The sequence below is a fragment of the Moschus berezovskii genome, chromosome 20, assembly GCF_049115385.1.
Source record: "Moschus berezovskii isolate FMDL1 chromosome 20, NW_MosBer_1.0, whole genome shotgun sequence".
Lineage (NCBI taxonomy): Eukaryota > Metazoa > Chordata > Mammalia > Artiodactyla > Moschidae > Moschus > Moschus berezovskii.
The window spans coordinates 54,126,568-54,149,657 of record NC_142479.1 but is presented as its reverse complement, the minus strand read 5'-3'; the positions used below and the strand labels follow the sequence as shown (position 1 = coordinate 54,149,657).

Sequence of the window (23,090 nt, the reverse complement as noted above, 5' to 3'; positions counted from 1 at the left end):
AGCTTTGTTTTAACTTCCAAGCAGTCCTGTCGTAAAGGCAGCGCCAGTGATAAGGGCGATTGTGTATGGAGCAGACACCGTGTTTAGAGCTTCCCATGAAATGCCACGAGTGATGGAACTTAGACTCCATAAACTCACCCTCCATCTGCCCAGACAAAACTGGTCCAGCAGGCCCTCGTGCCATCAAGGACACATTTCCAAAGTTATGCCCATAACAGCTGTTCCCAAGTCACTTGGAGAAGCTTTTGTAGAACTTTGACAGTGAAATGGACTTTGTCCAACCCTGACAGCTCTTGCATAGGATATTGGTGTAGAGCTTCCCCCAGAATTACAGTGAGAAAACAACAGCTGTAGTTGGGGTGAGAGACCAGCAAAGCCCCACTGGCATCTGAGAACCAATACTCTGGCCATCTGATGCGAAGAGCCGGCTCATCCCTGATGCTGGGAAAGATTGAGGGCAGGAGGAGACGGGGGCGGTAGGGGATGAGATGGCGATAACATCACTGACTCAGTGGACATGAGTTTGAGTAAATTCACGGAGATGGTGAAGAACAGGGAAGCTTGGTGTGCTGCAGCTCATGGGGTCACAAAGAGTCGGACATGACTTAGTGACTGAACAACAGCAACATTGGAGGCCCAATACCCCGTGGACTGAGGGGTGTCACCCCTGGGTACCCCGTGTTCTCACCTCAGCACCATCACCACTGGTCACCAGTCCTGGGCCTTTGGGTTGCTTGGGGGTAGTCCAGTTTACTCATAGAATTCTTGACTGCCGGGGTCTTTCTGTACTTCGTGAGAAGCAGCCCTGGGTTTTTTTGTTTTGTTTTGGGTTGCATAGCACAGCTAATGGAGTCTCAGTTCCCTGACCGGGGACTGAACCTGGGGCCCTGGCAGTGAAAGCGCTGAGTCCTAACAACTGGACCACCAGGAAACTCCTGGCAGCCCTGGGACATTTGTTTCCCATGGTTGTATGTGCTTACTTTCTTGCTGCCTTCTTTCTAATCACTTGAGTGTTGTCTCTCGGTCCTTCTAGGGCATTGTGAGAGCAATTCGAGATTACCAGGGTCCCCTGAAGGAGCACGAGGTCACGATCTTTGTCCGAAGAGGTGGCCCCAACTATCAGGAGGGCTTACGGGTCATGGGAGAAGTCGGTAAGATTGGATGATGTTTTCTGTCCCTCCCACCCCAAGTGTCTTGCCTCCTTGGGATTTCCTGAGCAAGTCAGACTTCTAATGTCTCCATGCTCCTCCCACCACCCACCTCACTCCCTGGAGCTACAGGTGGCTTCTGCTGCATTTCTGTGCCCTCTGACACATAGCACCTGACTGAAACCTAAATTCAGAATGGGCAGGAAAGCAGTTTATTCAGCTGTTCATTTAGCAATTGCCTGTGGAAGACCTGCTCCACACCCGGCCCTGTGCTGAGCACTGGGGTCATGGCCACACACGACAGCCGACACACGACAGTGACTGCAGCCTCAGGAGGCACAAGGCAGGACCAGTTGGGGAAGGGGTGGCCTCTGTGGGAGGGGACAGGGCAGTTTTAAATGAGGCAGTCAGAGAGCGCTTGGCCAAAAAGGTGGCATTTGAGCAGAAATCTGAGGAGAAGAGGGAACAGTTGGTGGCTGTCTGCAGATGAAAGGGCAGGTCCTGAGGCCCTGAGGTGGGGACAACTGAGGGTGCTGGGGCCGAGGTTGGAGGCAGAGAGGCCAAGGGAGAAGCCGGGAAGGGCTAGTACAGGTCCTGTGGGCGCTTGGCCGTGACCCTGGCAGCTGCTGGAAGACTCGAGCAGAGGTGCGACACCATTTGACTTAGGGTTGAGGGTTATTTAGGCTACCAGGTAGAGATAAGGCCTCCAGGGTAGCCAGCTTAAGCAAGGAGACCACCCAGGAGGCTGTGGCAGCTCCAGGAGAGAATGGTGGCCCAGACTGAGGGGCAAGGGGAGGGAGACGGGTCAGTGTCCAGGCCTGGATGGAGGTAGGGGTCCAATAGTTGGTAGAACAGGAAGGAGTTGCCCCCTTGGTGAGCTGAGGGAAGGGAGGGCATGGGTCCATTTTGGTTTCCTTTCTTCCTTCTCCACTTTGGGCGCCTCCTGCAGGCTCCAGAGACCTCAGACTCAGGGCTTTCAAGAACTGGGGTACCACGTCTCATCAGTGAGGACTAAGATTAGGTCTCTCTGAACTGACCTGATTGATCTAGCGGGCTTTGGTCTTGAGTGAAGCGCAGCCCTGGCGCCAAGAGCAGTTCTGTGAGGGGTGGGGGTGAGGGGTGAGGGGTGGGAATAGGGGTGGGGGGGTGGGGGTGGGGGGCGATGGGGGGGGTTGGGGGGCAGGTGACAAGACAGAGGGAAGGCAGATGTGAGACGCTTCTGCTCAGTGAGCGGGCCCTCTGACTGAGAGACTGGAGCTTTCCACCTTTGCATTTTCCCAAATCTGGGATCCATGGTAAATATTACACCCACCTGGATCACTTGAAGTGGTATCAAGTCCTAGTTCTCACCTAAAACTGAAGACCTGCTGTGGGCTCATAGCTCAGTGAATGTCACCCAGTCACTCCTGGGGCCTTAAACTCCAGGGACATTAAGACAAGTAAACAGCGGCTGGAACAAAATGCTGTCTGCCGGGGATCTCCAGGCAGGGCGGCGTGGAGGGGAACGGCTGTCAGATCAGGAAGGGCATTTCTCAGAAGCTGACACTTGAGCTGAACTGAGTGACAGCCAGGTGACAGCTCCGTGCGGAGGAAGGAGCAGGGCAGAGCCCTGGGGAGAGGAGAGGAGCAGGTGTTCAGGGATAGAGGCCGGGCCCAGGGGGCTGTGGTGCGGTGGCCACAGGCGACGGGCGGAGAAGGAGGAGGGCGGGCTCTCACGATGCTGTGGGCATTGGAGGGTGTCCATAAAGCCGTTCCATGCTCTTGCTGGCAGGTAGTCTTTACAGAGATTTGTTTAGTGGTGAAGAAAATGACCACCAACTTGTCCTGGGATAATTGGGCTTGCACAGAGGGTGCCAGACACGGCCAGGGCTCAGAAGGGGCCATGGCAGAGTCCTACGGCCGCGGGCACTTCTTAGGAGACTCAAGTGATGGGTGCTTTTCCTTCCTCACAGGGAAGACCACTGGGATCCCCATTCATGTCTTTGGCACCGAGACTCACATGACGGCCATCGTGGGCATGGCCCTGGGCCATCGGCCCATCCCCAATCAGCCGCCCACAGCGGCCCACACCGCAAACTTCCTCCTCAACGCCAGCGGGAGTACTTCAGTAGGTGCCAGTCTTCCTCTGCTGCAAAGCCCGCAGAATCATCTCTGTCGCCCCTTATACCACATCCCATCCGGGGCCCACTCCCCACCTTTTGGGGACCTTGGGGAGGTAAAGGGAGAAGGCTGTATGTGGTTACTTTCTGTGTATCTGCTGGGTTTTTTCCTGCCCGAGTCAAGGTGGCGGTGTGGAAAGATCGGGGATTTTAAAATCAGATCCGAGTTCAAATCCTGCGGAGGGAGGGACCTCGGCAGTTATCACCAAGAACCTCAGTTTGCTTGTCTATAGCTTGGGGACATTACTGATTCTTATCTCAGAGGGTTATTAGCATAGTACTTTTGAAAGCATCTTGTGGAGAACAGAGCTGTGCGTAGTTCTTATTACCTGAGTTCTCTGGGGCCTTAGGACCATTGGCTTTTTCCCAGCTATTCTCTGTGACCCTTACTCTCTCCCCTTTTCCCCCCAGACTCCGGCCCCCAGCAGGACGGCATCTTTTTCTGAGTCCAGAACTGACGAGGTGGCCCCTGCCAAGAAGGCCAAGCCTGCCATGCCCCAAGGTAACTGCCAGTGCGGTTTTAGAACCCTCTGTTCCTTTCCGAGGCTCTGCTGGGCCTGCAGAGGTGGACGGAAGCAGTTTGGGCTTCGGCTTCGGGCGTGGCTTGTGGGATGGGAATGGGACACGAAGGTGTGGTGGCCGGAGCCTTCTCTGCGCGCGGGGTCACTCCATTCCTCAGTTGTCTTCTCTGCCCCCTCCCACGGGCTGTGTGATCTGGGCTGGTGGGCTGCCCGGAGGAGACAGAGTTACAGGAGTACCAGGTGGGCGGGGAGGTCCCTCAGGCCCTCCCCCTGAGCGGACGGCAGGAGCCCAAAGCTCAGGATGGCAGAAGACTCTTGTGGCCGCCCCCACCATCCTGGGTCTCACCTTCCTGGGAGTGCACCACAAGGGCACACGTTGTCCGCCCTCCCGTCTTGTTTGCCTGCTCGTCTCTCCCTCCTCTGATTCATCAGAGACCTGATCCCTGCCAGCCAGCCCTTGCCACCAGGACTGGGTAGCCCATGTCAGTTACCACTGGGTCTCTTCCTGGGATGGACAGAGTGTGCTTGAGGCGTTTTGTGAAATAGTGGCACTGGCTCCAGGCTCTCAGAATTGGAAGTCCTCAAAACGGCTGCTTTGTCCCCAGCACAGTGTCAGGTCCATCTTCTCAGCCTCATCATCTCATTGATGTCCCCTGCTTCCCGGGGACAAAACAGGATTAGAAGGGTGGGCCTGGGCCAGCTGTCCATCCAGAGGCCCTGGGCCTTTGGTGTCCAACGCACCCTCTGAGCCTCGGTGCTTTCGCTCCTCTCTCTGCACCCTCTGGCCCTCCGCCCCTTCTTGGCTCCACTCTGCTGGTCAGAGCTCTCTCTTCTGTTGGCCGGGCCCCTGTCTGTTGTGAACAGACGAGAGATGGTGAGGGTGGCAGCCCGGCGAGGCTCGTCCACCAACCCCTTCCTGTTCCCACCCTCTCCCTCCAAAGCCTCCAGCCATCAACGGGTCACTCAGTCGCCTTGGTCATTTTCTTTGACAGATTCAGTCCCAAGTCCAAGACCCCTGCAAGGTAGGATGCCCTCAGCTCCGCGTGTGGCCTTTAGTGGGTTGCAGTCCTTACTGTGTGCTTCTGTGTCCCCGTCCCTGGTGGGCTGCAGTGTTGTCTGGTATCTTCTCTGTCCCTGCCGTGGTATCGCCTGCCCCAAGTCCTGGTCTTCGCTCCCGCTCCCTTCCCACCCCTGCTTTATTTTACGCCCCTGCTCTCCTTGCTGTGGGGGTTGTCACCAGCTCATACGTGGGAGGGAGTGGACAGTGCAGGAGGGGCAGGAGCCAGGCCCACAGCCTCGGAGAGGGGAGTGGAGCCCAGGAGGAAGCCATGGAAACGGAAGGGGGCGTGGCGGAGCCAGCGGGCCACCTGATTCTCTGCATCCCATGACGGCTTCATTTTCTTTTCCCACCTCTGTCTCATCACTGCCGACTGCATCCCAGAGCTCCCAGCACCTGGGACAAGTTCAGATTTCTCTGGGGTTTGGGTAGAAGACAGGATGGAGAAGGAGAGAGAGAGACCTGGGAGGGTGCACAGTCAATCTGACTGGGCTTTGTGTGTGTGTGAGGTCACTGTTCAGCAGGGACGTGATTTGTGTGTGCTCACACTCACGTGCACATGTGACTAGGTTCACTGAGGTGGATAGATGCACCAGTTCGAAGTGTCAGGTCTTCCATTTACCTTTTTGATATTCACAGCTATGGAAAATGCGGGGAATGGTAGTCTCTTAAGGATGACCTGTGACCCTTTGCTAAGAGGAGGAAAGAGGTAGCTAGGCGAGGTCAAGTAGCCCTTCCTTCCAGCCTCTGGCAACCTGAGGCTGAGCCCTGAATATACTCTCAATGAGAGAACTCTTGGCCAGGATGGGGGTGGGGGCGGAGGGAGAAATGGGTTTGGTCTTACTGTCAGTCCTCAGCTATATGGGAAAGGAGGGCAGCAAGTGGGGGCAGATTGGGCCAGGACAGCGGAGCCAGTGGAGGAGCCTCATGGGGGCTTAGCCCCAAAGCACAGGTTCTCTCTGGCGCCTCTGTGCTTCTAGTAGGCTGAGGATTGCCACCTTCAGCTTGTCTTCTCTGTGTGCTGAGTGCTCCTGTTCTGCCCTTTTCAAGCTAGGAGTGCGTGTGGGTTGGTACAGATTCCAGACCTTGTCCTGGCATCCCCGGGTATGGGGAGCTGGGCGGGGCAATGCTGGCTTATGTCCCTCCACACTTGCACAGTTGAGCTGCATCTCAAGTTAGTATTTGTGTAATCCTGACTTTGATGCTAGATGACCTACAGTTTCCGTCATTTGGCATCTCTGGGCTTCAGTTTGCAGGAATTGGAAAGTGAGAGAACTGGACAAGGTGGCCTCACTTGTTCTGTGATCTCATGTCTCACTGAACCCAGATAGATCCAGGGCACAGTAAATCCTGGGTGCTGGCACCATCGGGAACCTTCTGTCATGAGAAGCTTATGGCTGTGATGGAAGAGGCGAGCCTGCATGGGGATGTGAATTCTCCATGCCTGGGGAAAGTGATCTCTAAATTTCATTAAAAAAAATCATTTAGCTGTATCAGGTCCCAGTTGTGGCGCCTGGGATTTTCCTTGTGACAGGCGGTATCTTGTGTTGTGGCGCGTGGGCTCTGGTGGGACGTTTGGGCTCATTGCTCCTCTGCATGTGGGATCTTAGTTCCCTGACCAGGGATCGAACCTGTGTTCCCTGCATTGCAAGGTGGATTCTTAACCATTGAACCACTAGGGAAGCTCCCTCTTAATTTAATCAGACCCTGAACTTGGTTAGCCAAGCCAGTGATAGTATAGCAGGTTAATTAATACTAAATGCCCCTGAGCTTTCTGCATTATGTTTCTTGAGGGAGAGCTGAGAACCTCCCCTGATGGCTGCTTTCCTCCAGCTGAGAGCAGGAGGGTCAGGTGATGCGCCTGCTCTAGGTGACTGCCAGCTCCCGATCTCCTCTGCCCTTTCCTGCCCTCTGGTGGTGACCCCTCTAGAAGCAGGAAAGAGCCACCTGGGAGGAGGCTGTGGGGAAAAGGTCAGGTGGAAGCTCAATGAGATGAGCCTACAACCAATCTCTTTGTTGCACCTACACTGACCTAGAATCAAGAGGTTCAAATCCTGACACGAGCTGGCTTATGTCCAAGTTCCCAGGTGGTAAGGATTGTTGGGGATCTGTTTGAAGTCTTATAGTGAACCACAAGGTCCCACCGTATAGCACAGGGAACTATATTCAGTGTCCTGTGAGATATATATGTACTTCTGTGTGTGTGTGTGTATATTTGTGTCACTTTGCTGTACAGCAGAAATGAATACAACATTGTAAATCAACTATGCTTCAATTAAAAAATGAAAAGTCCGCGGGACTTCTCTGGTGGTTCTGTGGTTAAGACTCCATGCTTCCACTGCAGGGAGCACAGATTCAATACCTGGACAAGGAACTAAGATCCTTTGTGCTGAGCAGCGTGGCCGCGCCTCCCGCCACTCCCACCTCCCCTGCCCCCGCACCAAAGTTAGAAAAAACACGTCTTTCAGTCACTCTGATTGGGAGAACTTAACTTTTTTTTTTTTCAGATGACTTTAAAAATAGTTGATCAGGACTTCCCTGATGGTCCAGTGGTTAAGAATCTATCTGCCTGCCAATGCAGGGGATCCCTGGGCCAAGAACTAAGATTCTACACGCTGTGAGGCAGCTAAGCCCACGCATGGCAGCTGCTGAGCCTGTGCCCTAGAGCCTGTGCGCCACAACAGGGGAAACCGTCGCAGTGAGAAGGCCATGTGTCACGACCGAGAGTAGCTCCCGCAACTAGAGAAAGCCTGCACTCAGCAGTGAAGACCTAGCGCAGCCAAAAAAAAAAAAAAAATTTGATCAAGCCCTCATTTGCATATGCATACCTTTCCTGTAGGAATTCTGTCCATTCACTGTTGAGCTCTTTGCCAGCCAGGCAGGACTCCTCTGCTCTTTTCTTACTCTCTGCTACCTCTTTGCAGAACAAATCCAGGCGCGTTGTCCCGCAGGTTGTCCGAGTTCCATCCTCTTGCCTTCCTTTGCAGTTTTGATGAGTCACTCTCCCCGGACCTGGGGTGAGGAGGGGTCTGGCAGGTAGCCCCTAGGGGTGTGTGTGTACTGGGTGCACTCGCTGTGTCTCTGCCCACCAGGAAAGAGCGCCACCCTCTTCAGCCGCCACACCAAGGCCATCGTGTGGGGCATGCAGACCCGGGCTGTGCAGGGCATGCTGGACTTTGACTACGTCTGCTCCCGCGACGAGCCCTCGGTGGCTGCCATGGTGTACCCTTTTACGTGAGTCACTCAGGGCCGGGAGGCTGGATGCAACCACCAAGTGGGAGGTCCTCATCGCATCTCCTCTGACAGCCACACAGCTGGGGGGCCTTGGCTTATCCCCCCCTTGCTGGGGAGGCGTCTGCCCATCTCAGATGGGGGCGGTTGATATTTCTGGGGGATCTCTTTCCCATACACTAAACTCTTTGAAGACAGCGACCCTGCCTTTTTACCCTCTGGGTGAAGCCCCTCCTGAGCCCCGGCAGGTTGGCTGTGTCCTTAGCCCTCCTCTGCCTTTCTCACAGCGGGGACCACAAACAGAAGTTTTACTGGGGTCACAAGGAGATCCTGATCTCCGTCTTCAAGAACATGGCCGATGCCATGAAGAAGCACCCGGAGGTGGATGTGCTGATCAGCTTCGCCTCCCTGCGCTCTGCCTACGACAGCACCATCGAGACCATGAATTACGCTCAGGTAGCTCACCGCGCCCTGGGGCTGGGAGGCTGGGCGAGTCCTGAGGGCTGTCCACCGGTGACAAAGGCCTTGGGGCTCGGGACTGGCCAGCAGTTTGGGTGAAAGTGGTGGGAGACTTGATCTTCAGGAGGTGACGTGGTCACTGAGGGTACGCTGGCTGCTCACCTGGGCTGGCAGAGTCCAGGATCATCCGTACCCACCAGGTGCTCTCCGTGCTGAGACTGGTTTTGAAAACAGGATCAAAAGCATTATTTTTATCATAAGATTGTGACACATTTGTTGTTGAAAAAAATGCTGATAAGTAGAAGAGGAAAAATATCTCAAGATTAATTTCCCAGATGCACGGTTGCTGGCTTTGTGTCCGTCCCTATCCATACTTTTTTCTGGATTTGAACAAATGGAATAACGTATCTATTTTATAATCCATCTCTGTCAGTGATGCTTTCCATATCCGTATTCACCATTTTTGCTTTTTCAAGTCTCGTGATGAGCATATATCCTTCATTGCTTCCCCACGTGAATGTCTAGAAGTCACACTGCTGCACCAGGATGTGCAGCTTTGATCCATCCTGCTTGCCAACACTGTTGATGTTGTTCAGTTGCTAAGTCGTGTCCAACTCTTTGTGACCCCATGGACTACAGCATGCCAGGCCTCCCTGGCCAACACTGAATACTTGGATTTAAAGAACATATATACATGACAGAATGATAGGCATTCTATTTAATTTGCATATCTTTGATTATTAACTAAGATGAGCTTTTGAAAATATGTGTTGGCCATTTGCATTCTGTGATATGGCCTTCCTTTTTTTTCTTTTGAGGTGTTTATCTTTTTTTGTTATTGATTTGTAAGAGCTCTTACAGATTAAGATAGTCATTTTTCTGTTCAAAATTATTGTCTGATACAGAACGGACTTATTTCCATTTATGACTAGAGAATATAAACTTGTTTTGATATCTCGGTGAAGCGGAAAAAAAAAACAACAAAAAAAAACCTGTTAAAAATGAGCAACTTTTCTAGTCTTTAGTACAGGTTGGTGAACTACAGCCCAAGGGCCAAACCCAGGCCCCTGCCTGTTGTTGTAAATAAAGTTTTATTGAAATACAGACAAGCTCATTCATTTACACATCGTCCATGGCAGCTTTTATGCTTCGAAGGCAAAATGTACTAGTTACCCCCAGAGACCATATGACCAACAAACCCTCAAACACTGTCTTGCCCTTTATAGAAAAGGTTTGTGTGGGGTCTTTCTCACTCAACCCCACCTGCTCTGGCTCTTCCCTTAGCCTACTCTCTGGTCCAAGTGTGGAAACAGCTTGTTTCTGTCACGTACCTTATTCCTATAGCTGGTTTATAATCAGGCATCTGGACAGATGGGGCTGAGTGATGTCAGGTTTTGGATGGGCAAGAGTAGAACAGCTTGGACTACAGCGAGTTCTCTGGAACCTTCTGCTTGGTTACGGAGTCACTGTGATGGTAACCAATGGAGAGCAGTTTCAGGTGCCTCTCTTTTAGGGGAGGGTTGAATGGCCATAGGCTGGTGGGAAGAAGGAGGTGCATATTGTCATGTTTACTCCTGGGAGAGGTCTGGGAGGTGGGTTCAGGAAAGGTTGCCGCCTTGTTGTCTCACGTGGTGAAACGATAACTGTCCCTCATTCTCTAGATCCGGACCATCGCCATCATAGCCGAAGGCATCCCTGAGGCCCTCACGAGGAAGCTGATCAAGAAGGCGGAGCAGAAGGGAGTGACCATCATTGGGCCTGCCACCGTGAGTGTCCCTTCTGCTTCCAGGCTCTCAAAACTCATCGTTGACTCTTCTGTCTCCTGTCTAGTCTGAAAAGATTGAAAGAGTACCTGCGGAAAGTCAGTCTGTCCATTGCCAGTTTTTGCTTGTTTGTTCTGACTGCTTCCTGCAGCCTGCGAGAGCCTACTTCCCCAACAAGAGATCGTACCCAGGTCCCAGCCATGGAAGTGCTGTGTCCTAACCACTGGACCACCAGGGAATTCCCTGTCCATTTCCACTTAATTTTTTAAAGGGCTGTCTCCCCAGACCATATCCCCTTTATAGTTTCAAGGGACTAAGAAGCTTTTTTTGTTTTAAGTGTCCATCCTCATGCAACCATAGCATGGTCTTTGAATATTTCATTCCTGCAACTGTGAACCAAAAAGAAATCTACCTAGGGGCCTTATTCTTGACACAAAACTTCTTCATGTAACAAAAAATGGCCCTGTGAATGTTTTTTGTTGTTGTTTGTTTTTACTTAGTTGTTACACTAAAAGTTTGGATGAAGCTAAGATTTTTGAACTAAGCTAGGGACCTTTCGTCTCGGAGGTGGAGGGTGATCTTGAGCAGAATACTTGCTTGCATCAGACACCTTTACTGGATGACCTTGTCCTTTTGTAGCAAAAGAAGTTACTTAACCCTTAGTGTGCACATCTGTATCTGCAGTTATAAGCCACATTGTATACACATGGCTCCGTTTTTCTGTGTAATGTCTCTTGAGGGGGAGAAGAATCTTCCTCAGCAGGAAACCACACATGCAGGTGCTGGCCAGGGTGGGCTGGGCGGGTGATCCTGGGCTCTGTGACTCGGCAGAGCTCTATGGTCCCTCTGCCTGCCCTCCTCCCTGACCAAAGCTTCCACTCCGGCAGGTTGGTGGCATCAAGCCCGGGTGCTTTAAGATCGGGAACACCGGCGGGATGCTGGACAACATCTTGGCCTCTAAGCTGTACCGCCCAGGCAGTGTGGCCTATGTCTCGCGTTCAGGCGGCATGTCCAACGAGCTCAACAATATCATCTCTCGAACCACGGATGGCGTCTACGAAGGCGTGGCCATTGGTGGGGACAGGTGATCTTTTTTAATTTTTTATTTTGTATTGGGCTATAGCCAGTGGTGGCTCAAATGGTGAAGAATCTGCCTGCAGTGCCAGAGACGCAGGTTCGATCTCTGGTTTGGAAAGCTCACCTGGAAAAGAGAATGGATATCCAGTCCAGTATTCTCACCTGGAGAATTCCATAGACAAAGGAACCTGGCACGCTACAGTCCATGGGGTCACAAAGAGTTGGACGTGACTGAGCAACTAACACTTCCTCTTTCATAGCCAGTTAGCAATGTTGTGATAGTTTCAGGTGAACATCGAAGGAACTCAGCCATACATATGCATGTATCTATTCTCCCCCAGACTCTGCTCCCATCCAGGCTGCCATATAACACTGAGCAGAGTTCATGTGCTATACAGTAGGTACTTGTTGGTTATCCATTTTAGATATAGATGTGTGTACATGACCATCCCAAACTCCCTAGAAAGGTGTTTCAAAAGGCGTTTGGGCTTTGGGGGTAATTCTGTTGTCTTGATTTGTAGCCAGAGGAAGGCAGCAGAGGGCAATGCTTAGCAGGGCCTATTCTGAAATCAGGCCCAAGGGGTTCAAATCCTAGTTTCTGTGTTTGGGGTAGCAGGATTTGGGGAGGCGGTGGCTGCTGCAATCCTGGGGAGGTTACCAACCCTCCCTAGACCTCCATCAACCTTATAGAGCAAATGAGTAGAGTACTATCCCCCACTGGAGGTTTTTGGAGGATTGGTGGTGGTGGTGGTGGTGGTTTAGTCTCTAAGTCATGTCTGACTCTTGTGACCCCATGGACTGTAGCCTGCCAGGCTCCTCTGTCCATGGGGATTCTCTAGGCAAGAATACTGAAGTGGGTTGCCATTTCCTTCTCCAGGGTTTGGAGGATTAAATGAGATTAATATAGGGCCTGATGCTTAGTAAATTCTCGGTGTTAATTGTAGTTAATAAGAGTGAAAGGGAGGGGACTTCCCTGGTGGTCCAGTGGTTAGGATTCCAAGCTCTCACTGCCAAGGACCCAGTTCAATCCCTGGTCTGGGAACTAAAATCCCACAAGCTATGCAGGGCAGCCAAATTAACAAAAAAGAGGGAAAGAGAAAACTATTCTTTTATTCATTAACACTTCTGGCCACAAATATAAGGGTAATTTTCTAGCTCTGAGCAGTTCTCTGATTCTCTGCAGATACCCCTACTCAGAGTCCTACAGTTCAATTAAATTCTGACATTGTCTATCTGGAAATAGCATCATAGCATCAGATCCCATAGGTCTGGGGCTTGGTCCCCTAGGACTCTGCAAACCCCAGCCTCTGGTACTTCTGAACACTGGCTATAAATCAGTGGAGGGTGGGGAGGGGGAAGGGTGGTCCTATGACTCCCTCCTCAGGTTTAATAATTTGCTAGAAAGGCTTGCAGAACTCAGGAAAAATTTACTCACAGGCTTCCCGGGTTATTACAAAAGTATGTAACTAAGGAGCAATGAGGTTGAAGAGGGTGATAGGTCATAACGTGGAGAGTGCGTGGAGCTTCTGTGCCTTCTCCGTTGAACACATTGTACCAGCCTGCCAGGAGTTGCGTCATGAAAACAAAACACACTGCTATCCACCCCCATGACTCAGAAAATGACAAAGGTTTTATGCGTGCTGGGTCAGGAACCAGTGCCAAAGACCAAATATTAGAACAAAAGATGCTCTTAGTACCCTGTCACGCAGATAGCGAGGGTTTTCAGAGCTCTGTGCCAGGAACTGGAAGCAGAGACATATATATATATATATATATATATATTTCTTACCGTGTCGCAAATTGTGTTATTATTTTTTGTTAGTAGGAACAATGATCAGTAGGTCATCGACTGAGTAATGTCTTAGAGCAATGCCTGGTAGTTGTTTCCATGATAGATGTTTGCCATTACTGTTGACTGTTATTACTGCTGCTATTGTTCGGCCTAGAAACCAAAGGCTGTTAAGACCAAGTCACCTTGTCAACCCTCCTGGCCCTCCCAGATCATTCCAAATGGAACACCTGAGTGAGAAGGGACTTTTGCTGAGGTCTCTGGGGAGGTGGTCTTAGGACCCCTAGTCCCCTGGTGCTCCCTGACAAAAGGCTCCAAGTCAGACGAGTCTGGGAGGTGCTGCCAGTTATACTGTCCTCTTGGGATTTAATGCTCCTGAGTATATCAAAAGGACCTGGGAGATCTGAAGCCTACTCGGCCTTAAGTCCTTCTGCAAACTCAAGTGACAGTAGAAAATTGAAGTATTTCGGCCTATACATAGACCTAGCAATAGCCTGGGATGCAGCTTGGCACACAATATTCATTATCTATTGCTGTGTTTCTTAAAAATCACCCCAAAACAAAGTGACTGCAGTGATAAACGTGTATCCTTATGGTTCCTGTGCTTTAGGATCCAGGGCTTGGTTGGGAGGTTCTGGCAGGTGCAGAGGAGGTCTCTGTTGAGGTGGTCAGATATGGGCAGGCTGCAGGTGGCTGGCAGGTGGGCTTCTGCCCTGATGACTGAGAGTCCTTCCCCCAGCCACTACTCATGGCTGCCTTCCCCCAAAATGAGCTAGTCAGGGGAGAGTATTGAACGACCCAAATTCAGGAAGAGAGGCATGAATTTCCACTGTTTTAAAGGGACTATGGACATATTTTATTTATTTATTTTGGTCATGCTGAGCAGCATGTGGAATCTTAGTTCCTCAACCAGGGATCAAATCTGTGTTCCCTGAAGTGGAAGCACAGAGGCTTAACCACTAGGCCGCCAGGGAGGTCCCTGTGGACGCATTTGAAACTTACCCGCCACGTGCACCCTCCAGGCGTCTCTTTCTGCCGCATGGACTTCTCTGCGCTTCTTAACTTCTCTTCCTTCCCTTCCCTTGTGTTCCATTTACCACCTCCCCTCCCCCGTTATTCCTGAGGCATCTCTGGACCCTCACTGAGCATCCACACCCACAAAAAACTCCACTGTGTTCTTAGTACACGTGTGCTTCCCACACCTGTACTCACACCTCACCTCACTGCATCTCCTGCTCTCACCAGGTACCCCGGCTCAACATTTATGGATCATGTGTTACGTTATCAGGACACTCCAGGAGTCAAAATGATTGTGGTTCTCGGAGAGGTAAGTTTGTTTTAATTTTTTTTTTCTTTTTATAAAATTCATGTTATTTTGGTTTTTAAGAAAGTCATGCATTTTGTTTATGTATAACTGAAAGTGACAGTCCCTGGCTGGCCCTAGTCTGTCCCTGGTGGGTGGAGTGGATAGCTGGAGTGAAAGAACCTCTCTGACGTATGCCCCTGATCAGATCTGTTCCTAAATTATCTCATACCCTTAGATCAGGAAGGGGGAGTTCTAGGAACTCTCCAAGGATACCCATCATCGTTTGAAAATACTTTGTTGCATCTCTCATCTCCATCTTCTAAGCTGTTATTTGACCAAAGCCCCTGTTCCCTCATCTTCAAGTTGGAACTCCAGACACCTGATGACCTGGGCTTCTGCCTGATTCAGGACAGATTTTCCTGCTGCATTGCTGCTCTGGGAGCAAATCAAAATGGGTTCGACTGACTCAGGGGCTTTTTCTTGTTGCCTGACAGATAGGGGGCACGGAGGAGTATAAGATCTGCCGGGGCATCAAGGAGGGCCGCATCACCAAGCCTGTGGTCTGCTGGTGTATCGGGACCTGTGCCACCATGTTCTCATCCGAGGTATGGCTGGGACTGGTCCCTGCTGGGTGGGAGGCCTGAGGGAGAGCATCTCTGGGAAGCCATGTGGGCATCCTAGGAAGTGGCTTGTTTCGTCAATAAGCATTCGTTACCTGCTTGGTTACCACACGGGCCAGCTGGGCCCCTCCTCTCTAGAAGCTAAAGTCCAGTTGCAAGAGACAAATTCATCCCCAGATTGAGGCCAGAGCAAGGCTTTGAGTCCCTCTTCAGAGTATGAGTAACATACTGCCTGGATTAGTTGAGATGGCGTCTAGAGAAGATGAACTACTCCTTAAGGGATGAGAAGGAGTTTCGCTGAGTGAGGTGGGGGCCGGGGAGGGAGAGGACATAACCTAGGCTCAGAGCTGGCACGGGGCTGGTGGGAAGTCCTGTGTGGGGAGGGATTGTAGAGGAAAGCCTCTGGATGTGTTAACGTGACCTGATACATATGAAAGTGCCTGGGAGCAGAAGTCCAGCCTGTAGTGCATGTTAGAAACCCTCTGAGCTCTCCCACTCCTGCTGGGTGGGACTGGCCAGACCTCAGCCCCTGGAGTCCAGCTTAGAGAATCCTCTGTCTTAAAGAAGGCCCACCCACTAATGATGAAACCAAGGAAACAACCACTTGTCACCCATCAGTTCGTCAGTAGCTGAGTGTCAGACCTTGACCTCTGCTGTGTGTATATAAAATAAAATTTGGCCATTAAGGCTTCCTGCAGCAGCGATAATTCCTACACTTAAATCTCAGTCCTTGGACTTCCCTGGTGGTCCAGTGGTTCAGAATCTACGCTGCCACTGCAGGAGACACAGGTTCCGTCCTTAGATGGGGAACTAAGATCCCATATGCTTGGAGGTGCGGCCACCCTCAGTTCTTCCTTCCAGTAAGCCTGTCCCACTGTCCTTTCCCTTTAGGTTGATTGCCTTCCTCCTTCAGATTCCTGTCATCTCCAAATAGCACTATTTGTCCAGTTGTAAAATGTACCTCTCCTGTGAACTAGCAGCTCAATTTCTGCTAATTTACTTGGTGGATGTGTGTGCTGAAATGTTTAGAAGTATGTGTACTTGGAGGATACCTGCTGCCATGTGGTGATGGCAAGACATGGAAACACCCTAAACACTGGTTGGGAGGGGACTGTGTTGTGTCCTCATGGCATGACCATGTAATAGAAAACTGAGCAGGAGAAGAACAAGGTGGATCTTGAGACGTCGACGTAGAAAGGGTTCACGTGGGATCTAAGAAGGGACAAGATGTGGCAAATGCTTACCATAGGCTCCACTTTGTGTAACTGTGAACTGTCTGTGTATCTTTTTTCCAAATAAATGAAAAGGAAGGGAGTGGGTCATGGACCCTGCCCATCCTCTAGGGCTGAGCCCCACTTCCACAGGCCTTAGAGTTAGCTCCTGGTGGATCTGTGTGACTGGGGCGAGTCGTTTCACCTCTCTGTACCTCATTTTCCTGGGCTGTAGAAAGGAGATGATTCTGAGGGACTTCGCTGCCAGCCCAGTGGCTAAGACTCCATACTTCCACCACAGCGGGCAACAGGTTCAATACCTGGTCGGGGAACCAAGATCCCACATGCTGCCTGATGCAGCCATGAAAAAGAGGGGGTGGGGGGAGGAATCAGGATTGCTGTGTGGCTTAGATAAGAAGGTAACTGTAAAGGTGTAGGGCATGCAGGTCTTAGCAGATACTGGTTTCCAGTCTTCAACACACCTGTTCCATGAAGCCGTTCCTAGTCTGTTTCTTCATGACTGCTCTCCATTCCACTACAACAGCTGAAAATAGTTCCAACCCTGCAGGCTTTCTCTTAACCAACTCTGCTTTACGGCAACCCCCGGCATGCTGAGGACCCCTCCAGGAGGGTGAGGACCCTGCTTATTTGTTTCTGGGCAGGTGCTCATCATCACCCTCTGGGTAGGGCAGGTCCTTGAAGTATTTTGCTTTTTGGGGGGAGGGGGTTAAAAATAATTATTTTTGGCTGTCCTGGGTCTTCGTTACTGAATGGGCTTTTTCTCTAGTGGCGGTGTGTGGGCTTCTCGTGGCGGTGGCTTCTCTTGTTGAGGAGCACAGGCTCTAGGGTACGAGGGCTTCAGTAGCTGCAGCGCGTGGGTTCAGTAGTTGGGTTTCCTGGGCTCTAGAACATAGGCTCAATGGTTGTGGCTTAGTTGCTCTGCGGCATGTGGGATCTTCTCGGATCAGGGATGGAACCCATGTTTCCTGCAATGACAGGTGGATTCTTTACCCCTGAGCCGCCCGGGAAGCCCTCAAGGTGTTTTATTTTTGCTTTTTATTCACTTTTTAAAAAAACTTTGTATATGTAGTTTCAAGAATATACGAATATAGAGTAGTACTGTGATGATCCAGCTAATAAGTGTTTTTCGATTCCTTGAACAGGTCTCATGACCTTGCAGAGCTCTCTGCCCCATAGAGGAGGTGAGATAGGTACACAACACAATATCCTCAGTTCAGTGCCTTGGGAAAATGGAACTGAGAACCGGGAGATGGGACTTCCCTGGTGGTCCAGTGGATAGGAATCCGCCTGCCAATGCAGCGGACACAAGTTCGATCCATAATCAGGAAAGATTCCTCATGTTGCAGAGCAACTAAGCCACAGCTGCTGAGCCTGTGCTGCTCAAAAGAGAAGCCATGGCAATGAGAAGCCTGCACATCTCAACTAGAGAGTAGCCCCCCACTTGTCACAGCTAGAGAAAGCAATACAAGACCCAGGGCAGCCAAAAATAAATTAAAACATAACAGTTATATTAAAAAAAGAATTGGGAGTAGAGATAAGAGGACAGTGGCAAGATGGCCGTGTCCCAAAACGCTGGTCCTACAGCTGCTGCTGCTGCTGCTGCTTCACTTAGGCATGTCCGACTCTATGTGACCCCATGGGCTGTAGCCTGCCAGGCTCTGCTGTCCATGGGATTCTCCAGGCAAGAATACTGGAGTGGGTTGCCATGCCCTCCTCCAGGGGATCTTCCCGATTCAGGGATTGAACCGGGGCCTCCTGCATTGCAGGTAGATTCTTGACTGCTGAGCCATGAGAGTCCTGTAGCGATGGCCCTCAAAACAAAACAAAAACCAACGAAAAGGAAGCTTCTATAAATTCTGAACATACTCAGATGTCATTATCTCCTTTTTAAAAGCTTTAGCTCCGAGAAATCTGAGTTAAACCTGCTTACCTTCTTTAAGTCCAGTGTCCGTTGAGTTTATGTGAACGCACAGTCTCTTCTTCGCGCCCCCGCTACCCACGCAGATTAAGTTCTGTACAGAAGGCCCTGGGAACTTGCTCTGGAGCATGTGTCTTCAAGCCTTGCTGACCAGAGAGCGGTTCTGGTTTACCTTTTTTAACACTTCAGCTCTGGGACTTCCCTGGTAGTCCGAGTGGTTAAGACTTCACACTTCCAATGCAGGGGCTGTGGGTTTGATCCCTGGTCAGGGAACTAAGACCCACATGCCATGCAGCACAGCCAAAAATAAAATAATGATAAAAAAAAAAACTTAAAACCCCATTTCAGCGCCCTTTTGTTATATGTCAGAGTAAGGGCCACAGTGAGAGGCCACATTTGTGCTGCCACGTGCCACCTGTGTGACCTTGACTCTGTCGCTCTGTGCTTCCACTTCCTCGTTGAGAGGAAACAGTTGTAGGTACTGAATGATGACATTTGTGAAGCTTTTAGAAAAGTGTCTGGGTGCAGTGTTATTTTGGGCTTCCCTTGTAGCTCAGTGTTTAAAGAGTCTGACTGCAATACAGGAGACTTGGGTTCGATCCCTGGGTTGGAAGATCCCCTGGAGAAGGAAATGGCAGCCCATGCTGGTATTCTCTCCTAGAGAATCCCGTGGACAGAGGAGCCTGGCAGGCTACAGTCTATGGGGTCGCAAGAGTCCAAGTGAGACACGACTGAGCGACTAAGCATGCGCATGCATATGAAGTATTATTTAAACAGGGAGGATGTGATTACCACACCTGCCCTGATTAGAGTTTCGTACCACATTTCATGAAGTTAATCTCTTTTCCTTGTTGCTTAATCAAAGATGCAGTTAGCACATAGCTCTTCTGATTGGTTTTTCCTTCCTTCTCTCTCCCCATAACCAGCCCCCTACCCCCATAGTCCACTGGGTTTATAGTTTAATCTTAGCTCATGCTCAGGTGGAAAGGGGCAATAGCTGATTAGCGCCCTGTGATTGTTGCTATGTGGGAATTTAGGCCAAAATTTGAAAATGTGGCTTTTTTTAAGAAAAGTAGAAATTTGGATTTTTACAGGAAGTCTTCTGGGGTTCAGTTTTATTTAGTAAGGGCACATAAAAGTATGTGCAGGACAGTCCGATCACACTTACGAGCACCGCTTAGCTAAGCCTGGCAGTTTGTAACTTCTCACAGTTGCCCCAAACTGACTGCTGTTCTTTATCTCCTCATCTCCATCGCTACCCAGTAAGTGCCCCATGGGAAGCCAGAGGAAGGTGTTTGTGGAGTTGGGCGCCAGGCTCGTATCCTGGCTCCGGTGCCCCAGCTGTGTGACCTTGAGTAAAAGCTCTTGAGCTTCTTGGGGCCTCAGGTTCTCATCTGTGCCTGAGAGTCAGCCAGCGCACCTATTCAATGAGCCTTCTGGGGGCCTGAAGTGATTCACGTAGAGCAACGGTCCCCAGTCTCCAGGATCTGATGCCTGATGAGCTGAGGTGGAGCTGATGTAATAATAATAGAAATAAAATGCACAGTAAATGTAAAGCGCTTGAATCATCCCAAGACTGTCACCACCACCACCACCCAGCCCTGGTCTGTGGGAAAACTGTCTTCCACGAAACTGGCCCCTGGTGCCAGAAAGGTGAGGGACTGCTGACATAGAGCATTGAGTGGGGTCTGGCCTGGAATCAGTGCCAACATCCTCAGGGGCCTTCTCTCTCTTAGGGGATTGACCGGCCTGCTAAAACCATTCTCCTTTGCATTCCAGGTTCAGTTCGGCCACGCTGGAGCTTGTGCCAACCAGGCTTCCGAAACTGCAGTTGCCAAGAACCAGGCCTTGAAGGAGGCCGGAGTGTTTGTGCCCCGGAGCTTCGATGAGCTTGGAGAAATCATCCAGTAAGTGGACCTGGAGAGGGTGGCACCTCCCTGCCCCTTTCCCAGTCCCTTGCCAGGGCAGCAACCTCGCCGAAATACAGGTGTCCGATATGCCTGGTCTCTCTCAGGCGTCTAAGGCAGCTCTTCAGATGGTCCAGAATCTTCCCTTTTTGGCTTTCCTTATTTCTAACTTGTTTCTAAAAGCAGCAGTTACAGGCTGTTCAGACTGGGGTTAAAACATTCAGTTTCTGAGCCTACCTACTTGGTGGGCCATGAATGAGAGAGAAGCGTGGGAACATTCATCCATTACATGAGCTGTTGTCTCTCCCCGCTCCTCCCCTCTGGCCTTCCTTGGCCTCCAGACTCAGCCTTCTCTAAGGTCCCATTCAGAGGCAGTGGGGCGGGTCTTGGCTAGAACTTGTTTTCATTTAGTTCTTGGGAATCCACCTGGTAAGGGTAAGCTACTGACAACGGGGGATACGGGGCTGGGAATCTCTCGGGTTAGATGGAAGAGCATTCAAGAGGTGCCCTAGAAGAGCCCAGAAGAATGAATCCACGTGGATGTCTCTTCTCCTCCGCTTCCCCTGCCTCCCAGGTCCGTGTACGAGTATCTCGTGGCCGGAGGAGTCATTGTACCTGCTCAGGAGGTGCCGCCCCCCACAGTACCCATGGACTACTCTTGGGCCCGGGTAGGTGCCCCACGTGTCCCTGACCATGTGTGTGGCCGAGGTATGCTGGAGCTTGTGAGGTGGCCCCTTCTGACCAGCCAGAGAAACAGATGCAGGGCCCAGGAGGGGGCAAGGGCAGCGTGTACCTCCCACAGTGGTGTGGCCTGACCTGGAAACAGGGGCTGGGGACAGACAATGTCCTCTAGAGCCATCTGTACCTGCTAAGAGATTTCAGGCTACTTGTCTAAGGCAGGGACATAGATATAGAGCAAATTCTCTTATCTACAAGATCTCTTAAAAATCCATTTTTAAAAGGCCAATAACCCATTAGAACAATGGGTAGGAGATGTTCTTTCAACATGAAGAGTTGCTCAGCTTCACTCCTTATAAAAGAAACCAAAGTAGAAACTGTGATACCAGTTATCTCCAACAGGTTAGCAAAGACCATACACACACAAAAAGTTCTCTGATATATTGTTTGTATGGGTGTGAGGAGGCTGGAAGGGTTTCCCTGGTGGCTCAGCGGTAAAGAATCCGCCAGCAATGCAGGAGCCACAGGCGACGTGGGTTCAATCCGTGAGTCAGGAAGATCCCCTAGAGGAGGGCATGGCAACCTACTCCAGTATTCTTGCCTGGAGAATCCCATGAAAAGAGGAACCTGGCGGGCTACAGTCCATAGGGTTGCAAAGAGTTGGACATTGACTGAAGCAACTTAGCACACATGATGAGGCTGGTACATTGATGCGTTGGTGGAGGGAGTGGCATTGGCATGACCTCTCTGAAAGGCACTTGAATAATGTCAATTCAGTGTAACAGTGCTCATACCATATGACCCAGCAATTCCTTGTCTGGAAAGCTCCTTGAAGGAAATGCTTGCATATACACATATGTTCAAGAATATTTTTTGAGCTGATGGTCACTGGTGGAGGAATGGCCGACATATGGGATTGTCATGAGGGGATATTCTACAGCAGTTAAAAGCAATGAACTAAATCTGGATATATGCTAACATGTATAGCACTCAGATTCATTGAGTAAATAGCACATTGTAGAACAGTGTTTCTATTATGAGTATGAAAAATGTAGGCATGTAAAATGATGTTTGTTCTCCGTGTGTAAATAAAATCAGAGAAAGGTCCATAAAAATGTTCACTAAACTAACAGACACGAAATCAGAAAACCAGGGTGGGTGGGGTGGAGGTCAAAGGCAACATGACTTCATCTGTTCTAGTGTAGATTTCTTCAAAGGAGAGTGTATTCCTGTTGGCTTCTGTAATTAAAATATAATTAAAGGCATTTCTTAAGTTCAGAAGGGATAACTAAAGAAATGGGCTTGGACAGAGTTAGCTGATGCTACCCACCTTGTGCCCCAACTCTGAAAACGGAAGATTCAGGATCTCAGTGCCCTCCCCTTGGAAAAGGACGTGTTGAGGGGATTCCCCCACTTCCCCAGCCATGTGCCTCATTAAACTTTGCTGGGGGATTGGCAGCTATGTGTAGAGTATTTAAAAATTGTCCCTTTGGAGCCATTCTTCCATTTCTTAGCCAGGTGACCTGGGGCTGGTTACTGTTGTGAGGTTAAAAGGAACCCCTGGATGCCAACAGCTAAGTGTCCTGCCTGAGTCCACAAACATTCAGTAAAGACAAGAAACAGCCCAGGCTGAGCAGGTGCCATGGAGTGATTGCTCCTGTTTTCTTGCCTCCAGTGATCTAATCGAAGGGCTTTGCACTTCCTTCTCGGGAGGACTTTGAGAGTTGTTGCTTGGCTGCCAGTATTTAAGACCTGGGACACAGGTTCTGGGCACAGATAGTGAGGACGTTCTGGGAGAATCCCTGGTCACCACAGCCCTGCTTGTCTCTGCCCCCATCTCTGCTCAGGAGTTGGGCTTGATCCGCAAACCTGCCTCGTTCATGACCAGCATCTGTGACGAGCGAGGACAGGAGCTCATCTACGCAGGCATGCCCATCACGGAGGTCTTCAAGGAGGAGATGGGCATTGGCGGGGTCCTCGGCCTCCTCTGGTTCCAGAAAAGGTAAGGCATGGAGCGTAGAGAAGGTAGGGCCTTGTGAGTCAGCGTTCGTTTTCTTCCCCGGCCAAGGGAGTGGGAGTGGGCAGCTTTGGGGAACATGTGCAGGATCAAGCTTTCTGGCCACAGATCAGTGGAGAGGTCAGAGGAAAGAGATACAGGTTGTTCCTAAGGCTTCTAAGGATGGAAAGGCCAGCCTGAACCAAGAGAAGTAGAAAGCAGGGACCTC

General features: G+C 50.6%; 1 protein-coding gene across 3 annotated transcripts in view; it reads left to right on the top strand.

The window, feature by feature from the left end:
* Nucleotides 1-23,090, top strand: part of ACLY (ATP citrate lyase) — a 42,611-nt gene that overhangs the window by 14,063 nt on the left and 5,458 nt on the right. The window contains exons 11-23 of one of the 3 annotated variants that reach the window (XM_055407857.2): nt 1,034-1,151; nt 3,101-3,255; nt 3,719-3,809; nt 4,821-4,850; nt 7,978-8,119; nt 8,404-8,572; nt 10,237-10,341; nt 11,226-11,422; nt 14,450-14,531; nt 15,005-15,115; nt 20,060-20,187; nt 20,762-20,855; nt 22,713-22,867. In XM_055407857.2, the coding sequence (XP_055263832.1) occupies nt 1,034-1,151; nt 3,101-3,255; nt 3,719-3,809; nt 4,821-4,850; nt 7,978-8,119; nt 8,404-8,572; nt 10,237-10,341; nt 11,226-11,422; nt 14,450-14,531; nt 15,005-15,115; nt 20,060-20,187; nt 20,762-20,855; nt 22,713-22,867 (1,577 nt within the window). Of the gene's footprint in view, nt 1-1,033; nt 1,152-3,100; nt 3,256-3,718; nt 3,810-4,769; nt 4,851-7,977; nt 8,120-8,403; nt 8,573-10,236; nt 10,342-11,225; nt 11,423-14,449; nt 14,532-15,004; nt 15,116-20,059; nt 20,188-20,761; nt 20,856-22,712; nt 22,868-23,090 lie in introns of all 3 variants that reach the window. The other 2 variants (XM_055407856.2, XM_055407858.2) reach the window with 2 other exon arrangements.